This window comes from Heliangelus exortis, unplaced genomic scaffold (genome assembly GCF_036169615.1).
Source record: "Heliangelus exortis unplaced genomic scaffold, bHelExo1.hap1 Scaffold_118, whole genome shotgun sequence".
NCBI lineage: Eukaryota > Metazoa > Chordata > Aves > Apodiformes > Trochilidae > Heliangelus > Heliangelus exortis.
In genome coordinates, this window is record NW_027285938.1 from 1533 (window position 1) to 25000 (window position 23468).

The 23468-nt window shown below is 57.8% G+C and overlaps 2 protein-coding genes and 1 long non-coding RNA gene across 3 annotated transcripts in view; 2 read left to right on the forward strand and 1 right to left on the reverse strand.

The window, feature by feature from the left end:
- Nucleotides 1-283: 283 nt before the first annotated feature.
- PPP5C (protein phosphatase 5 catalytic subunit) lies at nt 284-17234 on the forward strand (the record flags this gene model as incomplete). Its single annotated transcript, XM_071732528.1, is given in 15 exon segments — nt 284-532; nt 5673-5820; nt 8638-8727; nt 8730-8758; nt 8863-8896; nt 8899-8927; nt 9004-9096; nt 9215-9294; nt 9296-9324; nt 10860-11002; nt 13627-13714; nt 13813-13853; nt 14811-14989; nt 15895-15976; nt 17084-17234. Coding segments are annotated over 15 exon segments (1377 nt in total), but the record flags the coding sequence as incomplete, so codon positions are not given.
- LOC139790661 (uncharacterized) lies at nt 7854-8463 on the forward strand. The gene is made up of 3 exons (XR_011723566.1): nt 7854-7894; nt 8058-8078; nt 8408-8463. It is a non-coding gene; the product is annotated as an uncharacterized lncRNA (long non-coding RNA).
- Nucleotides 17235-20421: 3187 nt separating the features above from the next.
- The window catches only part of LOC139790660 (leucine-rich repeat and fibronectin type III domain-containing protein 1-like protein), a 4447-nt gene continuing 1400 nt past the window's right edge, over nt 20422-23468 (reverse strand). Inside the window, 5 exon segments of the mRNA XM_071732529.1 lie at nt 20422-20852; nt 20855-20902; nt 20905-20982; nt 20985-21130; nt 23383-23468. The exon segment at nt 23383-23468 is cut by the window's right edge and continues 1400 nt beyond it. Coding sequence (XP_071588630.1) covers nt 20578-20852; nt 20855-20902; nt 20905-20982; nt 20985-21130; nt 23383-23468 — 633 coding nt within the window. The 3' untranslated portion in view covers nt 20422-20577.

A 23468-nucleotide genomic window follows, 5' to 3' on the forward strand; every position in this document is an offset into this window, starting at 1 on the left:
TCCCCCAGTATCCCCCCTGTCCCCCGGTGTCCCCCGCTGTCCCCTGATGTCCCCTGATGTCCCTGCTGTCCCCAGGTGTCCCTTGATGTCCCCCAATGTCCCCAGGTGTCCCCTGATGTCCCCCACTGTCCCCAGGGCAGGGCTCTGAGGCAGCAGTTCCCTGGTGCCCCCAGCGCGGGGCTCTGAGGCAGCTACTCCCTGATACTCCCCGGTGTCCCCCGCTGTCCCCTGATGTCCCCTGATGTCCCTGCTGTCCCCCGCTGTCCCCTGATGTCCCCGCTGTCCCCAGGGGCAGAACTACGAGGCAGCAGTGCACTTGTACTCCCAGGCCATCGAGCTGAACCCGGGCAGTGCCGTTCTCTTTGGGAACCGGAGCCTCGCTCACCTCCGCTGCGAGAGCTTCGGCTTCGCCCTCGCCGACGCCACCCGAGCCCTGCAGCTGGACAGCAAATACCTGAAGGGCTACTACAGGAGGGCGGCCAGCAACATGGCCCTGGGCAAGTTCAAAGCTGCCCTCAAGGACTACGAAACGGTGAGGGGGATGTGGGCAGAGAGGAGGAGGGGGAGTCCCCGAGGGTACCGGGGGGTGGGGAAGCTCTGGGAATCATCCCGGAGGTCATGGGGGGATTGAGGAGGCTCTTGGAGCCATCCTGGAGGTCACAGGGGGCTTGGGAAACCTCAGCAGGGGGGTTGAGGGACATCCTGGAGGTCACAAAGAGATTCAGGAACCTCAGCAGGGGGTTGAGGAACATCCTGGAGGTCACAAAGAGGTTCAAGAACCTCAAAAGGGGGGTTGAGGGACATCCTGGAGGTCACAAAGAGATTCAGGAACCTCAGCAGGGGGTTGAGGGACATCCTGGAGGTCATGGGGGGATTGAGGAGGCTCTGGGAATCATCCTGGGGGTCATAGAGAGGTTGAGGAGCCTTTTGAGAATCATCCTGGAGGTCACAGGGGGCTTGGGAAACCTCAAACAGGGGCTTGAGGGACATCCTGGAGGTCACAAAGAGATTCAGGAACCTCAAAAGGGAGTTTCAGGGACATCCTGGAGGTCATGGGGGGATTGGGGAAGCTCTGGGAATCATCCTGGGGGTCATAGAGAGGTTGAGGAACCTTTTGGGAATCATCCTGGAGGTCACAGGGGGCGTGAGGGACATCCTGGAGGTCATGGGGGGATTGGGGAAGCTCAACAGGGGGTTGAGGGACATCCTGGAGGTCACAAAGAGATTCAGGAAGCTCAACAGGGGGTTGAGGGACATCCTGGAGGTCACGGGGGGATTGGGGAAGCTCTGGGAATCATCCTGGAGGGTCATGGGGGGATTGGGGAAGCTCTGGGAATCATCCTGGAGGTCATGGGGGGATTGAGGAGCCTCTTGGAGCCATCCTGGAGGTCACAGGGGGGAGTGAGGGACATCCTGGAGGTCACAAAGAGATTCAGGAACCTCAACAGGGGGTTGAGGGACATCCTGGAGGTCACGGGGGGATTGAGGAGCCTCTTGGAGCCATCCTGGAGGTCACAGGGGGCTTGGGAAACCTCAGCAGGGGGTTGAGGGACATCTTGGAGGTCATGGGGGGATTGGGGAAGCTCAACAGGGGGTTGAGGGACATCCTGGAGGTCACAAAGAGATTCAGGAACCTCAAAAGGGAATTTCAGGGACATCCTGGAGGTCATGGGGGGATTGGGGAAGCTCTGGGAATCATCCTGGGGGTCATAGAGAGGTTGAGGAACCTTTTGGGAATCATCCTGGAGGTCACAGGGGGCGTGAGGGACATCCTGGAGGTCACAAAGAGATTCAGGAACCTCAACAGGGAGTTTCAGGGACATCCTGGAGGTCATGGGGGGATTGAGGAACCTCTTGGAGCCATCCTGGAGGTCACAGGGGGCTTGGGAAACCTCAGCAGGGGGTTGAGGGACATCCTGGAGGTCACAAAGAGATTCAGGAACCTCAGCAGGGGGTTGAGGAACATCCTGGAGGGTCATGGGGGGATTGAGGAGCCTCTTGGAGCCATCCTGGAGGTCACAGGGGGCTTGGGAAACTCAGCAGGGGGTTGAGGGACATCCCAGAGGTCATGGGGGGATTGGGGAAGCTCTGGGAATCATCCTGGAGGTCATAGAGAGGTTGAGGAACCTTTTGGGAATCATCCTGGAGGGTCACAGGGGGCTTGGGAAACCTCAGCAGGGGGTTGAGGGACATCTTGGAGGTCACAGAGGGATTGGGGAACCTCAAAAGGGAGTTTCAGGGACATCCTGGAGGTCATGGGGGGATTGGGGAGCCTCTTGGAGCCATCCTGGAGGTCACAGAGGGCTTGGGAAACCTCAGCAGGGGGTTGAGGGACATCCTGGAGGTCACGGGGGGATTGGGGAAGCTCTGGGGAATCATCCTGGGGGTCATAGAGAGGTTGAGGAACCTTTTGGGAATCATCCTGGAGGTCACAGGGGGTTGAGGGACATCCTGGAGGTCACAAAGAGATTCAGGAACCTCAAAAGGGAGCTTCAGGGACATCCTGGAGGTCATGGGGGGATTGGGGAAGCTCTGGGAATCATCCTGGAGGTCATAGAGAGGTTGAGGAGCCTCTTGGAGCCATCCTGGAGGTCACAGGGGGAGTGAGGGACATCCTGGAGGTCATGGGGGGATTGGGGAAGCTCAGCAGGGGGTTGAGGGACATCCTGGAGGTCACAAAGAGGTTCAGGAACCTCAAAAGGGAGCTTCAGGGACATCCTGGAGGTCATGGGGGGATTGGGGAAGCTCTGGAATCATCCTGGAGGTCACGGGGGGATTGAGGAGCTCTTGGAGCCATCCTGGAGGTCACAGGGGGCTTGGGAAACTCAACAGGGGTTGAGGGACATCCTGGAGGTCACAAAGAGATTCAAGAACCTCAGCAGGGGGTTGAGGGACATCCTGGAGGTCACAAAGAGATTCAGGAACCTCAGCAGGGGGTTGAGGGACATCCTGGAGCTCATAAAGAGATTCAGGAACCTCAAAAGGGAGTTTCAGGGGCATCCTGGAGGTCATGGGGGGATTGGGGGAAGCTCTGGGAATCATCCTGGGGGTCATGGGGGGATTGAGGAGCCTCTTGGAGCCATCCTGGAGGTCACAGGGGGCTTGGGAAACTCAAACAGGGGCTTGAGGGACATCCTGGAGGTCACAAAGAGATTCAGGAACCTCAAAGGGGGTTGAGGGACATCCTGGAGGTCATGGGGGGATTGGGGAAGCTCTGGGAATCATCTGGGGGTCATAGAGAGGTTGAGGAACCTTTTGGGAATCATCCTGGAGGTCACAGGGGGCTTGGGAAACCTCAGCAGGGGGTTTGAGGGACATCTGGAGGTCACAAAGAGATTCAGGAACCTCAACAGGGGGTTGAGGGACATCCTGGAGGTCATAAAGAGATTCAGGAACCTCAAAAGGGAGTTTCAGGGACATCCTGGAGGTCATGGGGGGATTGGGGAAGCTCTGGGAATCATCCTGGAGGTCATGGGGGGATTGAGGAACCTCTTGGAGCCATCCTGGAGGTCACAGGGGGCGTGAGGGACATCCTGGAGGTCACAAAGAGATTCAGGAACCTCAAAAGGGAGCTTCAGGGACATCCTGGAGGTCATGGGGGATTGGGGAAGCTGGGAATCATCTGGAGTCATAGAGAGGTTGAGGAGCCTCTTGGAGCCATCCTGGACGTCACAGGGGGACGTGAGGGACATCCTGGAGGTCATGGGGGGATTGGGAAGCTCAGCAGGGGTTGAGGGACATCCTGGAGGTCACAAAGAGGTTCAGGAACCTCAAAGGGAGCTTCAGGGACATCCTGGAGGTCATGGGGATTGGGAAGCTCTGGGAATCAACCTGGAGGTACGTGATTTTGGAGCTCTGCTCTTGAGCCATCCTGGAGGTCACAGGGGCTTTGGAAACCTCAACAGGGGGTTGAGGACATCCTGGACTCCCTGAGTCAACAAAGAGATTCAAGACCTCAGCGGGGTGAGGGACATCCTGAGGTCCACAATTCAGATCAGGAACCTCAGCAGGGGTTGAGGGACATTCCAGGAGCTCATAAAGAGATTCAGGAACCTCAAAAGGGAGTTTCAGGGGCATCTGGAGGTCATGGGGGGATTGGGGAAGCTCTGGGAATCATCCTGGGGGTCATGGGGGATTGAGGAGCCTCTTGGAGCCATCCCTGGAGGTCACAGGGGGCTTGGGAAACTCAAACAGGGGCTTGAGGGACATCCTGGAGGTCACAAAGAGATTCAGGAACCTCAAAAGGGAGTTTCAGGGACATCCTGGAGGTCATGGGGGGATTGGGGAAGCTCAACAGGGGGTTGAGGGACATCCTGGAGGTCATAAAGAGATTCAGGAACCTCAAAGGGGGTTGAGGGACATCCTGGAGGTCATGGGGGGATTGGGGAAGCTCTGGGAATCATCCTGGGGTCATAGAGAGGTTGAGGAACCTTTTGGAATCATCCTGGAGGTCACAGGGGGCTTGGGAAACCTCAGCAGGGGGTTGAGGGACATTCTGGAGGTCACAAAGAGATTCAGGAACCTCAACAGGGGGTTGAGGGACATCCTGGAGGTCATAAAGAGATTCAGGAACCTCAGCAGGGGGTTGAGGGACATCCTGGAGGTCACAAGAGATTCAGGAACCTCAACAGGGGGTTGAGGGACATCCTGGAGGTCATAAAGAGATTCAGGAACCTCAAAGGGAGTTTCAGGGACATCCTGGAGGTCATGGGGGGATTGGGGAAGCTCTGGGAATCATCCTGGAGGTCATGGGGGGTTGAGGAACCTCTTGGAGCATCCTGGAGGTCATGGGGGGCTTAGGAAACCTCAGCAGGGGGTTGAGGGACATCCTGGAGGTCATGGGGGATTGGGAAGCTCTGGGAATCATCCTGGAGGTCATGGGGGGGTTGAGGAGCCTCTTGGAGCCATCCTGGAGGTCACAGGGGGAGTGAGGGACATCCTGGAGGTCACAAAGAGATTCAGGAACCTCAACAGGGGGTTGAGGGACATCCTGGAGGTCATGGGGGGATTGAGGAACCTCTTGGAGCCATCCTGGAGGTCACAGGGGGCTTGGGAAACCTCAGCAGGGGGTTGAGGGACATCTTGGAGGTCATGGGGGGATTGGGGAAGCTCAACAGGGGTTGAGGGACATCCCAGAGGTCATGGGGGGATTGGAGAAGCTCTGGGAATCATCCTGGGGGTCATAGAGAGGTTGAGGAACCTCTTGGGAATCATTCTGGAGGTCACAGGGGGCGTGAGGGACATCCTGGAGGTCATGGGGGGGTTGAGGAGCCTCTTGGAGCCATCCTGGAGGTCACAGGGGGCTTGGGAAACCTCAGCAGGGGGTTGAGGGACATCCTGGAGGTCACAGAGGGATTGGGGAACGTGTCCCCACGTCCTCACACGTGTCCCCATGTCCTCACACGTGTCCTCACACGTGTCCCCGTGTCCCCAGATGTGTCCCCCACACCCTCACACGTGTCCCCACACCCCTCACACGTGTCCTCACACGTGTCCCCACGTCCCCCAGACGTGTCCCCACATCCTCCCATCTGTCCCCACCCCGGGAGGCGACGTCCAAGCCCCGCGCGGACGCCGGGTCCCCGACTCGGCGTCCCCTCTTTGGGGGAGCATCTCGGGGACCTTTGGTGGCCCCGGGGGTGCTGGAGGTGACCTTGGGTGGTGTCCCCCAGGTGGTGAAGGTCAGGCCCAACGACAAGGACGCCAAGCTGAAGTACCAGGAGTGTCACAAGATCGTCAAGCAGAAGGCGTTCGAGCGCGCCATCGCCTCCGACGAGCAGAAACGCTCCGTGGTGGACACCTTGGACATTGAGAGCATGAGTGAGGAGCTCCCCCCACCCCCTGGGTGGTCCTCAAACCCCCTCCCTGTCCCCCCCCCCCAAAAAAAAAAACCCTAAAAGCATCCTGGAGACCCCCCCTGAGCTGGTTCTGGGTCATCTCAGGGGGGTTTGGAGGTGGTGGGGAAGGATCTCGAGGTGGCCTCGAGGATCTCGGGAGGTTCCTTGGGAGGAGCTGGAAAGGTTTGGAGGATTTGAGGTTTTGGGGGTTCCTGGGGTTCTCCTGGAGGTCTTGGAGGTTCTTGGGATTCTCCTGAAGGTCTTGGAGGTTTTGGGGTTCTCCTGGAGGTCCCTGGGGTTCTCCTGAAGGTCTTGGGATTATTCTGAAGGTCTTGGAGGTTCTTGGGGTTCTCCTGAAGGTCTTGGAGGTATTTGGGATTCTCCTGAAGGTCTTGGAGGATTTTGGGGTTCTCCTGAAGTTCTTGGAGGTTTTTGGGGTTCTCCTGGAGGTCTTGGAGGTTCTTGGGATTCTCTTGAAGGTCTTGGAGGTTTTTGGGGTTCTCCTGGAGGTCCCTGGGATCCTCCTGAAGGTCTTGGGATTATTCTGAAGGTCTTGGAGGTTTTTGGGGTTCTCCTGAAGGTCTTGGAGGTTTTTGGGGTTTTCCTGGAGGTCCCTGGGGTTCTCCTGGAGGTCTTGGAGGTTTTTGGGGTTCTCCTGAAGGTCTTGGAGGTTTTTGGGGTTCTCCTGGAGGTCCCTGGGGTTCTCCTGGAGGTCTTGGAGGTTTTTGGGGTTCTCCTGGAGGTCCCTGGGGTCCTCCTGAAGGTCTTGGGATTATTCTGAAGGTCTTGGAGGTTTTTGGGGTTCTCCTGGAGGTCCCTGGGGTTCTCCTGAAGGTCTTGGAGGTTTTTGGGGTTTTCCTGGAGGTCCCTGGGGTTCTCCTGAAGGTCTTGGAGGTTTTTGGGGTTCTCCTGGAGGTCCCTGGGGTTCTCCTGGAGGTCTTGGAGGTTTTTGGGGTTCTCCTGAAGGTCTTGGGATTATTCTGAAGGTCTTGGAGGTTTTTGGGGTTCTCCTGGAGGTCCCTGGGGTTCTCCTGAAGGTCTTGGAGGTTTTTGGGGTTCTCCTGGAGGTCCCTGGGGTCCTCCTGAAGGTCTTGGGATTATTCTGAAGGTCTTGGAGGTTTTTGGGGTTCTCCTGGAGGTCCCTGGGGTTCTCCTGAAGGTCTTGGAGGTTTTTGGGGTTTTCCTGGAGGTCCCTGGGGTTCTCCTGAAGGTCTTGGAGGTTTTTGGGGTTCTCCTGAAGGTCTTGGGATTATTCTGAAGGTCTTGGAGGTTCTTGGGGTTCTCCTGGAGGTCCCTGGGGTCCTCCTGAAGGTCTTGGAGGTTTTTGGGGTTCTCCTGAAGGTCTTGGGATTATTCTGAAGGTCTTGGAGGTTTTTGGGGTTCTCCTGGAGGTCCCTGGGGTTCTCCTGAAGGTCTTGGAGGTTTTTGGGGTTCTCCTGAAGGTCTTGGGATTATTCTGAAGGTCTTGGAGGTTTTTGGGGTTCTCCTGGAGGTCCCTGGGGTCCTCCTGAAGGTCTTGGAGGTTTTTGGGGTCCTCCTGAAGGACTTGGGATTATTCTGAAGGTCTTGGAGGTTTTTGGGGTTCTCCTGGAGGTCCCTGGGGTCCTCCTGAAGGTCTTGGGATTATTCTGAAGGTCTTGGAGGTTCTTGGGGTTCTCCTGGAGGTCCCTGGGGTTCTCCTGAAGGTCTTGGGATTATTCTGAAGGTCTTGGAGGTTCTTGGGGTTCTCCTGAAGGTCTTGGAGGTTTTTGGGGTTCCCCTTGAGGTCCCTGGGGTTCTCCTGAAGGTCTTGGGATTATCCTGAAGGTCTTGGAGGTTTTTGGGGTTCTCCTGGAGGTCCCTGGGGTCCTCCTGAAGGTCTTGGATTATTCTGAAGGTCTTGGAGGTTTTTGGGGTTCTCCTGGAGGTCCCTGGGGTTCTCCTGAAGGTCTTGGGATTCTCCTGAAGGTCTTGGAGGTTCTTGGGGTTCTCCTGAAGGTCTTGGAGGTTTTTGGGGTTCCCCTTGAGGTCCCTGGGGTTCTCCTGAAGGTCTTGGGATTATCCTGAAGGTCTTGGAGGTTTTTGGGGTTCTCCTGGAGGTCCCTGGGGTTCTCCTGAAGGTCTTGGGATTATTCTGAAGGTCTTGGAGGTTTTTGGGGTTCTCCTGGAGGTCCCTGGGGTTCTCCTGAAGGTCTTGGGATTATTCTGGAGGTCTTGGAGGTTTTTGGGGTTCTCCTGGAGGTCCCTGGGGTTCTCCTGGAGGTCTTGGAGGTTTTTGGGGTTCTCCTGGAGGTCCCTGGGGTCCTCCTGAAGGTCTTGGGATTATTCTGAAGGTCTTGGAGGTTTTTGGGGTTCTCCTGGAGGTCCCTGGGGTTCTCCTGAAGGTCTTGGATTATCTGAAGGTCTTGGAGGTTTTTGGGGTTCTCCTGAAGGTCTTGGAGGATTTGGGGTTCTCCTGGAGGTCCCTGGGGTTCTCCTGCAGGTCTTGAGGTTCTTGGGGTTCTCCTGAAGGTCTTGGAGGATTTGGGGTTCTCCTGGAGGTCCCTGGGGTTCTCCTGGAGGTCTTGGAGGTTCTTGGGATTCTCCTGGAGGTCTTGGAGGTCCCTGGGGGGGCTCTCCTGAGGCGCTTGGAGGTCCTGGGGGCCCCATGAGGTCCTTGGTGTCCCCTGAGGGTCTCGGGGTCCTCTGAGAGGTTCCCAGCAGAACTTGGAGGTCCCCCTGGGGTTCCTCGGGGGCCAGGGCGCCCCTCGGGGTGGTTTTGTCCCCTTTGTCCCCTGGTGTCACGGGGCCACCACAGGGGGGGTTGGCTCTTGCTTTGCAGCCATCGAGGACGAGTACAGCGGCCCCAAGCTGGAAGGTGGCAAAGTCACCTTGACCTTCATGAAGGACCTGATGCAGTGGTACAAGGAGCAGAGAAGCTCCACAGAAAATGCGCCTACCAGGTACCCCCCAGGGTCCCCAGAAATGTCCCTTTCCTGTCCCCAAGTGCCACCCAGCTGTGTCCCAGTGCCTTATGGTTTTTTTCTGTCCCCCCCCCCCCCTGCAGATCCTGGTCCAGGTGAAGGAGGTGCTGGCCAAGCTCCCACCTTGGTGGAAACCACCTTGAAGGAGGTGGGTGCCCCGTCCCCACCTCTCCCCGAGGGGGCTGCTTGTCCCCAAGGAGGTGACACTGTCCCCCTCCTGGCAGACAGAGCAGGTGACAGTGTGTGGGGACACCCACGGGCAGTTCTATGACCTCCTCAACATCTTCGAGCTCAACGGGCTCCCCTCCGAGGCCAACCTTACGTATCCACCAGGACACAGCCCCCTCCAGGGCCACCCCCGCTGACAGGGGACATGGGACACGAGGGGGGGGACACTTGGGGACATCCCAGGAGGGTTTTGCTTTCCTCAACCCACGGCAGATTTTCAACGGGGACTTCGTGGACCGCGGGTCCTTCTCGGTCGAGGTCATCCTGACCCTTTTTGGCTTCAACTCCTCTACCCGACCACTTCCACCTGCTCCGAGGTAACGAGGACACCCCTGGTGACAAAGCCCTGTCCCCTGGGTGGCCTTTGTCCCCTGTCCCCCGAGCAGTGGCACCTGGGACCTCAGGATGTCCTCGAGTGTCAGCCCGAGGATTGGTTGCTGCTGATTCCTCTTGTCCCCGTTGCCACCCTGCTGTCCCCCCATTGTCCCCCCATGTCCCTGCTGTCCCCCCATTGTCCCCCATGTCCCTGTTGTCCCCTTGCTGGCCCTGTGTCCCCCATGGACTGCTGGTGTCCCCATTGTCCCAGTTGTCCCCTGTGTTGCCCCGTGTCCCCACTGTCCCCGTTGTCCCTCATGTCCCCATTTTCTCCCCGTTTTCCCCCCGTTCTCCCGTGTTTCTCCACCTCCCCCGGAGGTGGCCGATGTCACCGTGTCCCCTGGGGGGGGGGGGAATGGCCAGGTGTCCCCATTGTCCCCTCATCTCCATTGTCCCCATTGTCCCTCATTCCCCTTGTCCCCCTTCTCCCCATTTTCTCCCCATTTTCTCCCCATTTTCTCCCCATTTTTCCCCCGTTCTCCCGTGTTTCTCCGCCTCCCCCGGAGGTGGCCGATGTCACCGTGTCCCCTGGGGGGGGGGAATGGCCAGATGTCCCCATTGTCCCCATTGTCCCCTCATCTCCATTGTCCCCATTGTCCCCTCATTCCCCCCATCCCCATTTTCTCCCCATTTTCTCCCCATTTTCTCCCCATTTTCTCCCCATTTTCCCCCCATTTTCCCCCCATTTTCCCATGTTTCTCCACCTCCCCTGGAGGTGGCCGATGTCCCCGTGTCCCCTGGGAGGGGGGGAATAGCCAGATGTCCCCATTGTCCCCATTGTCCCCTCATCTCCATTGTCCCCATTGTCCCCTCATCCCCCCTGTCCCCCTTCTCCCCATTTTCTCCCCATTTTCTCCCCATTTTCTCCCCATTTTCTCCCCATTTTCTCCCCATTTTCTCCCCATTTTCTCCCCGTTTTCCCCCCGTTCTCCCGTGTTTCTCCACCTCCCCCGGAGGTGGCCGATGTCACCGTGTCCCCTGGTGGGGGAGGGATGGCCAGATGTCCCCATTGTCCCCTCATCTCCATTGTCCCCATTGTCCCCTCATCCCCCCTTGTCCCCCTTCTCCCCATTTTCTCCCCATTTTCTCCCCATTTTCTCCCATTTTCTCCCCATTTTCTCCCCGTTTTTCCCCCGTTCTCCCGTGTTTCTCCACCTCCCCCAGAGGTGGCCGATGTCACCGTGTCCCCTGGGGGGGGGAATGGCCAGATGTCCCCATTGTCCCCTCATCTCCATTGTCCCCATTGTCCCTCATTCCCCCTGTCCCCCTTCTCCCCATTTTCTCCCCATTTCTCCCCATTTTCTCCCCATTTTCTCCCCATTTTCTCCCCATTTTCTCCCCGTTTTCTCCCCGTTTTCTCCCGTTTTTCCCCGTTCTCCCGTGTTTCTCCGCCTCCCCCGGAGGTGGCCGATGTCACCGATGTCACCGTGTCCCCTGGGGGGGGAGGGATGGCCAGATGTCCCCGTTGTCCCCTCAGGCAACCACGAGACAGACAACATGAACCAGATCTACGGCTTCGAGGGGGAGGTGAAGGCCAAGTACACGGCTCAGATGTTTGCGCTCTTCAGCGAAGTCTTCGAGTGGCTCCCCCTGGCCCAGTGCATCAACGGCAGAGTCCTGGTGAGGGGACAGCAGTGACACCACTGCCACCACCCCTGCCACCCCCCTGAGGCCCTGACACCACTGCCACCACCCCTGTCACCAACACCACCACTGCCACCCCTGTCACCACTGCCACCACCCCTGCCACCCCCCTGAGGCCCCTGACACCACTGCCACCACCCCCTGTCACCACTGCCACCACCCCTGTCACCACTGCCACCACCCCTGGCACCCCCCTGAGACCCTGACACCACTGAGACCACCCCAAGAATGACACCCCTGTCACCACTGCCACCACCCCTGGCACCAACACCACCACTGCCACCCCTGTCACCACTGCCACCACCCCTGACACCCCCCTGAGACCCCTGACACCACTGCACCACCCCTGTCACCAATGCCACCACTGCCACCACCCCCTGTCAACTGTCACCAATGCCACCACTGCCACCACCCCCTGTCACCACTGCCACCACTGCCACCACCCCTGGCACCCCCCTGAGGCCCCTGACACCACTGAGACAACCCCAAGAATGACACCCCTGGCACCACTGCCACCACCCCTGGCACCAACACCACCACTGCCACCCCTGTCACCACTGCCACCACCCCTGACACCCCCCTGAGACCCCTGACACCACTGCCACCACCCCTGTCACCAATGCCACCACTGCCACCACCCCCTGTCACCACTGCCACCACTGCCACCACCCCTGGCACCCCCCTGAGGCCCCTGACACCACTGAGACAACCCCAAGAATGACACCCCTGGCACCACTGCCACCACCCCTGGCACCAACACCACCACTGCCACCCCTGTCACCACTGCCACCACCCCTGACACCCCCCTGAGACCCCTGACACCACTGCCACCACCCCCTGACACCCCTGACACCCCTGACACCCCTGACACCACTGCCACCACTGCCACCACCCCCTGTCACCACTGCCACCACTGCCACCACCCCCTGTCACCACTGCCACCACCCCCTGACACCCCCCTGACACCCCTGACACCACTGCCACCACCCCTGGCACCAACACCACCACTGCCACCCCTGTCACCACTGCCACCACCCCCTGACACCCCTGAGACCACTGCCACCACCCCCTGACACCCCCCTGACACCCCTGACACCACTGCCACCACCCCCTGACACCACTGCCACCACTGCCACCACCCCCTGTCACCACTGCCACCACCTCCTCTTGTCCCCAGGGGTCTCATCTCTCATCCCACCCCCCCCTTCTGTCCCCAACATGGCCCCTGAAGGTGGCCCCCTGTCCCCTGTCCCCAACCCGTCCCATCTGTCCCCAACACAGTCACTCGGGGTGGCCCCATCTCCTCTGTCCCCCACTTGTCCTCTCTGTCCCCCCCTGGGCCACCCCAGGGGTCCTGTCCCCACCCCTGTCCCCAGGCTGGCTCTGGGACCACCCGTTGGGTGCTGGGGAGGGGACGGGGCCACTGTCCCAGTTTTCCTCTCATTGTCCCCTTGTCCCCATTGTCCTGTTGTCCCCATTGTCCCCCCTTGTCCCTCTTGTCCCTTTTGTCCCCGTGTGTCCTTGTCCCCCCATTGTCTCCACTGTGCCCCTCTTGTCCCCTTGTTCCCCCGTGTCCCCATTGTCTCCCGTGTCCCCATTGTCCCCCCTGTGTCCCCATTGCCCCCCCGTGTCCCCATTGCCCCCCCGTGTCCCCATTGCCCCCCCGTGTCCCCATTGTCCCCCCGTGTCCCCATTGCCCCCCCGTGTCCCCATTGCCCCCCCGTGTCCCCATTGTCCCCCCCGTGTCCCCATTGTCCCCCCGTGTCCCCATTGTCCCCCCGTGTCCCCATTGCCCCCCCCTGTCCCCATTGTCCCCCCGTGTCCCCATTGTCCCCCTGTTGTCCCCATTGTCCCCCCGTGTCCCCATTGTCCCCCCGTGTCCCCATTGCCCCCCCGTGTCCCCATTGTCTCCCGTGTCCCCATTGCCCCCCCGTGTCCCCATTGTCCCCCCGTGTCCCCATTGCCCCCCCGTGTCCCCATTGCCCCCCCGTGTCCCCATTGCCCCCCCGTGTCCCCATTGTCCCCCCGTGTCCCCATTGCCCCCCATGTCCCCATTGCCCCCCCGTGTCCCCATTGCCCCCCCGTGTCCCCATTGTCCCCCCGTGTCCCCATTGTCCCCCCGTGTCCCCATTGCCCCCCCGTGTCCCCATTGTCCCCCCCGTGTCCCCATTGTCCCCCCGTGTCCCCATTGTCCCCCCGTGTCCCCATTTTCCCCCCGTGTCCCCATTGTCCCCCCGTGTCCCCATTGTCCCCCCGTGTCCCCATTTTCCCCCCGTGTCCCCATTGTCCCCCTGTGTCCCCATTGTCCCCCCGTGTCCCCATTGCCCCCCCGTGTCCCCATTGCCCCCCCGTGTCCCCATTGTCCCCCCCGTGTCCCCATTGCCCCCCCCGTGTCCCCATTGTCCCCCCGTGTCCCCATTGTCCCCCCGTGTCCCCATTGTCCCCCTGTGTCTCCATTCTCCCCTCTCCCCAATTCCCCCATTGTCCCCGTTCTCCCCCGTGTCCCCGTTGTCCCCATTGTCCCCCGTGTCCCCATTGTCCCCCCGTGTCCCCATTGTCCCCCCGTGTCCCCATTGTCCCCACTGTCCCCCGTGTCCCAGATCATGCACGGGGGTCTCTTCAGTGAGGATGGGGTCACCCTCGATGACATCCGGAAGATCGAGCGGAACCGGCAGCCCCCGGACTCAGGTGGGACATTGTCCCCAAGGGCTGCCTGTCCCCTGGAGGGGCTTCTGTCCCCCCTCTGTCCCCTCTTGGGGACCCTGACCCTCAACTTTGTCCCCCAGGTCCCATGTGTGACCTCCTGTGGTCTGACCCCCAACCCCAGGTCAGTCCAACCCCACTGCCGGGTCCCCAAAAACCTCCCTGTCCCCAACCCCTCCCTGTCCCCGACCCCTCAGTGTCCCCAGTGTCCCCTGACCCCTCAATGTCCCCTCCCAACCCTTGGGGACAACCCCCACCGATGTCCCCAAGGTCCTTTTTGTCACTTCCCCCCCAGCCACCAGGAGGTGGCTCCCCCAAACCCTCCCATCCCCAACCCTCCACCTCCCGGATCCTTCGACGTTTCCCCCCAACCCTTGGGGACAGCCACCCCCGTGTCCCCAGGGATGTCCCCAGGGGTGTCCCCAGGGGTGTCCCCAGGGGTGTCCCCAAGGGTGACAGGGGTGTCCCCACAGAAGGGACGCTCGGTCAGCAAGCGGGGTGACCCCTTGTCCCCTCAATGTCCCCAGTGTCCCCTGACCCCTCAATGTCCCCTCCCAACCCTTGGGGACAGCCACCACCGATGTCCCCAAGGTCCTTTTTGTCACTTCCCCCCCAGCCACCAGGAGGTGGCTCCCCCAAACCCTCCCATCCCCAACCCTCCACCTCCCGGATCCTTCGAGGGATCCTTCGACAGCCACCCCCGTGTCCCCAGGGATGTCCCCAGGGGTGTCCCCAGGGGTGTCCCCAGGGGTGTCCCCAAGGGTGACAGGGGTGTCCCCACAGAAGGGACGCTTGGTCAGCAAGCGGGGTGACCCCTTGTCCCCTCAATGTCCCCAGTGTCCCCTGACCCCTCAATGTCCCCTCCCACCCCTTGGGGACAACCCCCACCGATGTCCCCAAGGTCCTTTTTGTCACTTCCCCCCCAGCCACCAGGAGGTGGCTCCCCCAAACCCTCCCATCCCCAACCCTCCACCTCCCGGATCCTTCGACGGATCCTTCGACAGCCACCCCCGTGTCCCCAGGGATGTCCCCAGGGGTGTCCCCGGGGGTGTCCCCAAGGGTGACAGGGGTGTCCCCACAGAAGGGACGCTCGGTCAGCAAGAGGGGGGTCAGCTGCCAGTTTGGCCCCGACGTCACCGAGAGCTTCCTGGAGCTCAACCACCTGGATTACATCATCCGCAGCCACGAGGTCAAAGCCGAGGGCTACGAGGTGGCCCACGGGGGCAAGTGTGTCACCGTCTTCTCTGCCCCCAACTACTGGTGAGTGACACCCGGGGACATCCCTCCTGTCACCTCCTGTCACCTCACGGGGTCACCCACACCCCGGGTGACACCTCCGTGGGGCTGGCACCTCGCCCGAGTCCCCAAGTGTCTCCTCAACCTCATCCCCAGCCCCCACTCGGGTGTCCCCCAGTGTCCCCAACTGTCCCCCAGTGTCCCCAACTGTCCCCCAGTGTCCCCATGTGTCCCCATGTGTCCTTCTGGTGTCCCCAACTGTCCCCCTGTGTCCCCAAGTGTCCCCAGGTGTCCCTCTGGTGTCCCCATGTCTCCCCAAGTCTCCCCAAGTGTCCCCTCAACCTCATCCCCAGCCCCCACTCGGGTGTCCCCAAGTGTCCCCAACTGTCCCCCAGTGTCCCCATGTGTCCTTCTGGTGTCCCCAAGTGTCCCCAGGTGTCCCTCTGGTGTCCCCATGTCTCCCCAAGTGTCCCCTCAACCTCATCCCCAGCCCCCACTCAGGTGTCCCCCAGTGTCCCCAACTGTCCCCCAGTGTCCCCATGTGTCCCCATGTGTCCTTCTGGTGTCCCCAAGTGTCCCCAGGTGTCCCTCTGGTGTCCCCATGTCTCCCCAAGTCTCCCCAAGTGTCCCCTCAACCTCATCCCCAGCCCTCCCTTGGGTGTCCCCACATGTTCCCCTGTGTCCCCCTGTGTCCTTCTGGTGTCCCCAACTGTCCCCCTGTGTCCCCATGTGTCCCCAAGTGTCCTTCTGGTGTCCCCAAGTGTCCCCAGGTGTCCCTCTGGTGTCCCCATGTCTCCCCAAGTGTCCCCAGTGTCCCCTCAACCTCATCCCCAGCCCCTCCTCGGGTGTCCCCATGTGTCCTTCTGGTGCCCCCAACTGTCCCCCTGTGTCCCCAAATGTCCCCAACTGTCCCCCTGTGTCCCCCCCAGCGATCAGATGGGGAACAAGGGCTCCTACATCCACCTGCGGGGCAGTGACCTGCGCCCCAACTTCCACCAGTTCACAGCAGTGGTGAGACTGGGGGGCACTGGGACCCCCCCCTTAACCCTGGGACCCCCCCCGCCTTCCTGGGACTTCCCCTCAATCCTGGGACCCCCCCACCTTCCTGGGACCCCCCCCTCAACCCTGGGACCCCCCCTCAACCCTGGGACCCCCCCTCAACCCTGGGACCCCCCCTTAACCCTGGGACCCCCCCCTCAATCTTGGGACCCCCCCTCAACCCTGGGACCCCCCCCTTAACCCTGGGACCCCCCCCGCCTTCCTGGGACTTCCCCTCAATCCTGGGACCCCCCCCTTAACCCTGGGACCCCCCCCTCAATCTTGGGAAGGACCCCCCCCCTTAACCCTGGGACCCCCCCCTCAATCTTGGGACCCCCCCTCAACCCTGGGACCCCCCCCCTTAACCCTGGGACCCCCCCCGCCTTCCTGGGACTTCCCCTCAATCCTGGGACCCCCCCCCCTTAACCCTGGGACCCCCCCCTCAACCCTGGGACCCCCCCCTCAATCTTGGGACCCCCCCTCAACCCTGGGACCCCCCCACCTTCCTGGGACCCCCCCCCCGTTAACCCTGGGACCCCCCCCTCAATCTTGGGACCCCCCCTCAACCCTGGGACCCCCCCCTCAATCTTGGGACCCCCCCTCAACCCTGGGACCCCCCCCACCTTCCTGGGACCCCCCCCTTAACCCTGGACTCCCCCCTCAATCCTGGGACCCCCCCACCTTCCTGGGACCCCCCCCCTTAACCCTGGGACTCCCCCCTCAATCTTGGGACCCCCCTCAACCACTGGACCCCCCCCTTAACTCTGGGACCCCCCCTCAACCCTGGACCCCCCTAGAGGTCATTTTGGGGGGGGGGGGATGTCCTAGGGGCTTTTTGGGGGAGCTCAAGGCCTTTGGGGGGGGGGGGGTTGTTTGAGGGGGGGGGGGGGGGGTCTGGGTGGCTCATTCTTGGCAGCAGCACCCATGGGTGCCCCAGGATTGGGTTGTTTGGGTTTTTTTTTCTTTTTTTTTTTTGGGGGGGGGGAGGGAGGAATTGGGGGGAGGTGGGGTGGGGGTGGTGTGACCCCCCCCCCCCCCTGACACCCCCACCCCTACTTTTTTTTCTCCCCCCCCCCTCAGCCTCACCCCAACGTCAAGCCCATGATGTACGCCAACACCCTGCTGCAGCTGGGCATGATGTGACCCCCCCACCGCCACCCCCACCCACCTTTGGGTGCCCCCCCACCCACCTTTGGGTGCCCCCTGCCCCCCCGGGGTACCCCCCCCACTCCCTCTCCCACCCCCCCCCTCCCCAAGGGGGGGTTTTTAATATATTGGAAGATTGTATTTATTCCCCCCCCCCCCCCCCTTTCCAGTGCTCCCAGTTTGGGGTGGGGGGATGTGTCCCAGTTTGGGGGGGGGGTCCCTCTGCTGGTGTTGCCCCCCCCTCCCCCCCAATAAGGGGAGGGTGGTGGTGGGGGGGGTGCCCCTTGTTGCCCCCCCCCCCAAAAAAAAAAAGCAATAGGTGCATGGGGGGGGAGGGGGAAGGGGGGTGCTCAGGATTTGACTCCCCCCCACCCAAACTCTGGGACACCCCCCCCCCAAAATCTGGAGCACCCCCCCCCTTCCCTTCCGCCCCCCCCCCTACTCGATTTTACCGACTGTAATTAATGAATGAATGGTGATCAATAAAGAATGAGTGTACAAGGGAAACTGAGGCACAGAGGAGGGGAAACTGAGGCACGGGGGGGGGGAAACTGAGGCACGGGGGGGGGGGGGGGGGGGGGGGAACAACTGAGGGGGGGGAAACACGGGGAGGGGGGTGAAAACCTTTTTGACGATTCTGGGTGAATCTTTCCGAGAAGTTTTCCCGGCGGTTCCCTGGTGCTTTCCCGGGATTCCGGGGGGGGATTTTTGGGGTGATTCGGGGAGGATTTGGTGCCGTTCCCACCCGCAGCCGCCAGAGGGCACCGCGGAGCCTCCGGGAGGGCGGGAAAGGGGAGGAAGGGGGGGGGGGGGGGGGGGCGGTTTCGCGCCTTTTTTTTCTCCCTCCTGAGGCACCGCGGGCGCCATTTTGCCCCCTCTGGCAGCCCCCGAGAGATGGAGCCTGAAGGGACCTTGGGGAGGATTCGGTCCCCTCCAGGTGAGGCCGAGCCCCTTCCAGGGACTCCTTGAAGGGTTCGGGTTCCAAGGAGCTTCGAAGAACCCGAACCGTGGGCAGGAGCCCGAACCATGGGCAGGGACCCGACCCGTGTGCAGGGACCCCCCCCCCCACAGCCCCCATCCAACCTCCGGCACCTCCTGGGACGGGGCAAGCCCCAACTTCCCAGCGCTCCCAAATTCAAGATTTTTTTCCTCATTTCCAACCTCAATCTCCCCTCTCCAAGCCTGGAACTGTTTGCCCCTTCTCCTCCTCTCACTCCACCCCCATGTCCAAAGCCCCAGCCCAGCTTCAGTCAGGAAGAGTGCAGTAAAACACTCTTCAAATAGCAGGAGATCTCAAATATATCCAAGTATTGATAGATTTTTTTTTTTTTAAGCTCTTAAAATATTGATATACTAAAATATATTTAAGTGTAGGACTTAATATAACAATATATTATTATATATAATATATTTCATATATCATATATAATATATAATTTATTGTTATATATTTAATTTCTATAAAATTACATGTAACGGGTTATAATTATATATTATTTTTATATAATATGTATAGAATATATAACAATTATATATAATTTATATAATAAGTATATAATATATAACAATTATATATTATATATTGTATAATAATAACAACAACAATAATAATTTATTTAAATATATTAATTTTAATATATTTAAGTGAAGAACTGCAGTTAAAACAGCTTCTGGCTGGCTGCCAGGTAACTTTTCCTTGGCCTCTTCTTTCCTATCCAAACAGAGGAATATTTTGAGGCTGTTAAAGGGCCAATCTTTGGGAAAAGAAAAAAAAAAAACCAACAACTTTTCTTTCTCTGAACTTGCTAAGTGGTGACCTTGAAGGCACCAACTCTCTCAAACCTCTCCTCCCCATTTCTTGAGGCTGGAGAAACAAAAGATTTTTTTTGTCTTCTCTTTTCTTCCTCAATCGAAACACACACTGGGAAAAAACCAAAAAACACCAATGAGGGTGGTGGCGGAGGGAAAATCGGTGAGGTCATTGGCTCCCGGGAAAAGTGATTTCCCAGCCTGGATTTTGAGCCCTCCTTGGTCAGTTTCTCTCCAACCCAAAGGAATTTTGATTTCCTCCTCGGCCGCGCCGCCTCCGCCTGACCCCGCCCGGGGCGTTCGCTGTCGTCCCGCCGCGTGCGTTGGTACATGGTACCAGAAAATCCGAAATTGATATAAAAACAAAAAACCCCATCAGGGTCACAGTGAGAGAGTGCAGTGTGCCTCAGGGAGCTTTGATCTGTGGGACCTCCAGCAACGAACGGACCGAGGGAAAAAAAGAACTCGGATCCTGGCAGTAACGGTTCCGGAGGGAGGTTCTCAACACAGCAAGGAGGTGAAACGGAGCTGAAAGCAGCTTGGGAAGCTTCTCCAGTGTTGAAAGGACAAAACCCAGGTCTTCTTCCTGCCCCCGCACGGAGCTGACCACCAAAGAACAAGAGGTTTTTGGAAGGCACCACCCCAACAAAGCCAACGCGAGGAGTTCGTAGCGCGGTGGCCCGCCGAGCGGAACGCGCTGCAGTGCTGGAAAAAAAAAAAAGGACTTTCCATTTTCTTTCTCCTTTTTTTTTTTTTTTTCACAGAGTGCTGCAACCAAACATGAAGTTAATTTTTGTTTTTTTTTTCCTTGTGGAACCATCTGGTTTATTTTAACAGGAGGTTGGTAGAACAAAAAATAAATGTGTGGTTGCACAGGCACGCACACAAACACGGTTATTTCTCTGCTGGTGGACTTTGAAAAGAAATCCAATTTCTAAACTGCAGAACAAGTGCCCCCAAATTGTTAATGCTCAAAATTGAATATGACTTGAAGGGAGGGGGAATTTTGGGGAGGAACCTCTGAATTCCTGTTAATTCTTAAAATTGAAACGATTTGAACGGAAGGGGGAATTTTTGTGAGAAACCTCTGAATCCATGGCAGTTCTCAAAATCAGAACGACTTTAAGAGAAGGGGCCTTTTAAAGAGCCTTTTTTTTTTTTTTTTTTTTTTGTGGGGAACCTCAGCTGATTTCCCTACTTTTTCAGCAGCACATGCACAACAACCCGACGGCAACAACTGAACTCAGCGTTAAAGTTTTCTGAGGAATCATTGCTTGGAGAGATGACTTGTGAGGTGACTCTTGCTGCGAGGAAGGAAGTCGGAGGATCCTGAGAGTACAATTTTGCTGCTGGTTGGGTAAACAAATGACAAAATAGTGCATTTCACCAAACCTTGTAGAATCGAGCTATGCTGCTGCCTTGGTACCAGAGGTGTATGCTAGAAAAGAACCAGTAAAAAAATCTTGGAAATCACACACATATATTTAATATATTGAAACAAAATAGTTAAGAATGCAGGAACTGTATACAGATTAAAAAAATATTCTTTTAAACCATCTGATCTTAAAAATAGACAATAGTAGTGAAGCTTAAAATACAACCACTCGCATTCGGATGTTTCAAGCGGTGCCACCTGGGTGCGTCCCCTCCCGTCCGACGGCCATTAGGACAAACGCCTCGGTTGTTAAAAAGGTTGTGTTGGTCGGAGTCACTTTTTCACAATCCAAATCTACCACAGTCTTGCCTTTGATGGAAGAGCCCGAGCACTCCTGGTGCAAACTTTCCCTCCTCTCCGAGAGCTTGGACGTGGATCGCGCCATCGACCCGCTTTGGCTTCCGTTGGTCTGCGAGCAGACGTTGCTGACTTCGTGGCTTTGTTTTTGTGGTGGTTGTTGTAGACTTTGTATTTCATGAGGAGGATGAAGATGAACACCAGAACCGAGCCACGATGATGCCCCCAATGATGATGATCATGGTTCCTCCGAGGAACTGGGCGTGGAGGGAGCGGCACTGTTTGTATTCCTCCTGGTGGCGAACTGCACGCAGCCAATCACGCGCGTGGCGGTCAGGGACGTCACCCCGTCGTCATAGACAGCGAGAACACAGAGGTCGTACTCGCGGCCTGCAACCAGATCAGTCAAGAAGAAGGATTTACTAGCAGCTGGAATCATCCTGGAAGAGAAAATGAGCACAGTGAACGTCCGAGCTGAGACGGAGAATTCTTTTGACTCAGCAGTGCCACTGGGAGGAAGATAAAAGAGAAAGACTCAAGGCCAGGTTGGGTGGGGCTTTGACCGACGCCCTCCAGTGGGAGGCGTCCCTGACAGTGGAGGGTGGGGTTGGACTTGGACGATCACCAAGGTCCCTTCCAACCCGACCAAACCATTTTATTATTCCAGGAACGTGGCAGCCAACCAGAACACGCAGCAAAAAAAGACCTCGTGCCCTTGGTTACCCGGGAGGGATGGAAGACCTGGATTCCAGCAGCCACCACGGGCTGAAGGTTTGGCAGAAGGGGGTGGGGCTACTCTCAGCCTTGGGCACCCTGAATTTAATTATTGCTTTCTTTCCCCTCTCTTCCCTGTCTTTTTCAGTAAAATAATTACATTTCATCGGTGTAAAAAGTAACTAAAATCTCCATCTCGGTTTCCTTAAACGTTAACAACAAAGAGATTGCTCATCAGCTTCAGCTTGGTCCATTAACTGGACTGTGAAACTTAATTATGTCTGAAAAGGGTTTTGAGAGCCTCCAGAGGCAGCCAGCAGCAGATGCATTATTACTTTTAATCAGGGAACTCTCAACGACGGGAGTTTAACGAGCAGAGTCTGAAGGCAGCCGTGGGCTGCTTATCCCCTGTGGAACAGCTCAAATGAGGCCATTTTCATGGCCAAAAAGAAAGCTGGGGGGGGCTTTTTACGTGGGGGTGGAGTGAGAGGAGAAGGGGCAATGGTTCCAGACTTGGAGAGGGGAGATTGAGGTAGGACATGAGGAAAAAAATCTTTAATTTGAGGGTGCTGAGCCCCTGGTTGCCCAAGGAAGTGTGGCTGCCCCATCCCTGGAGGTGCTGGAGGTTGGATGGGGCTTGGAACACCTTGGGTTGTGGGAGGGGTCCCTGACCATGCAGAGGGGTTGGGACTGGGTGAGCTTTAGGTCCTTTCCAAGCCATTCTTGATTCTGTGATTAATTGTAGGGTTGGGATAGTGCTTCTGCCTTCTGTAAGCGATTCAAAAAGGGCCAATTTTCACACCCAAAAGTCTCTCTATCAATTATTGTTATTATTCCTTTCCAGGGGTGATTTATGAACTCCCACATTTTTGACCCCATCAGAGGGTGACACAACGAGCTGTAGAAAGGGACCAGGCAGCTTTCCCTGGTGCCTTGAGGAGCAGAATCCCAGTTGCCATCAGCTGGGGATCCACCCCAAAATGGCCACCCCTGCAGGAGTTTTCCTGCCAGGAAGAATCCCTTCCAAATTCCAAGCAGTTTTTTGGGAAGAACTTGGGAAACTGCTGAGTTTTTTTCAGCAGAGCAGAATCCAGTCTATGACCCAACCCCTTCCATGACCCAACCCCTTCCATGACCCAACCCCCTTCTATGACCCAACCCATTCCATGACCCAACCCCTTCTATGACCCAACCCATTCCATGACCCATCCCCTTCTATGACCCAACCCCTTCTATGACCCAACCCATTCCATGACCCAACCCATTCCATGACCCAACCCATTCCATGACCCAACTCCTTCTATGACCCAACCCATTCCATGACCCAACCCCTTCTATGACCCAACCCATTCTATAACCCAACCCCTTCTATGACCCAACCCCTTCTATGACCCAACTTCTATGACCCCAACCCCTTCTATGACCAACCCATTCCATGACCCAACCCATTCTATAACCCAACTCCTTCTATGACCCAACTCCTTCTATGACCCAACCCCTTCTATGACCCAACTTCTATGACCCAACCCATTCCATGACCCAACCCCTTCTATGACCCAACCCATTCCATGACCCAACCCCTTCTATGACCCAACTCCTTGTATGACCCAACCCATTCTATAACCCAACTCCTTCTATGACCCAATTTCTATGACCCAACTCCTTCTATGACCCAACTTCTATGACCCAACTCCTTCTATGACCCAATTTCTATGACCCAACTCCTTCTATGACCCAACTTCTATGACCCAACCCATTCCATGACCCAACCCATTCCATGACCCAACCCATTCTATAACCCAACTCCTTCTATGACCCAACTCCTTCTATGACCCAACCCTTCTATGACCCAACTTCTATGACCCAACCCATTCCATGACCCAACCCATTCCATGACCCAACCCCATTCTAGGACTCCACGATTTTGGGTTTTTTGGGTTCTTACTCCCCCTCTCAACCTCCCAAGCAGGGTTGTCACCTGTAGACCAGGATGTCGTCGGCGGAACTGTTGTACTGGATCTGGTACATTCGGATCCCGGGGAGGTGCTGCTGAGAAGGCCACTG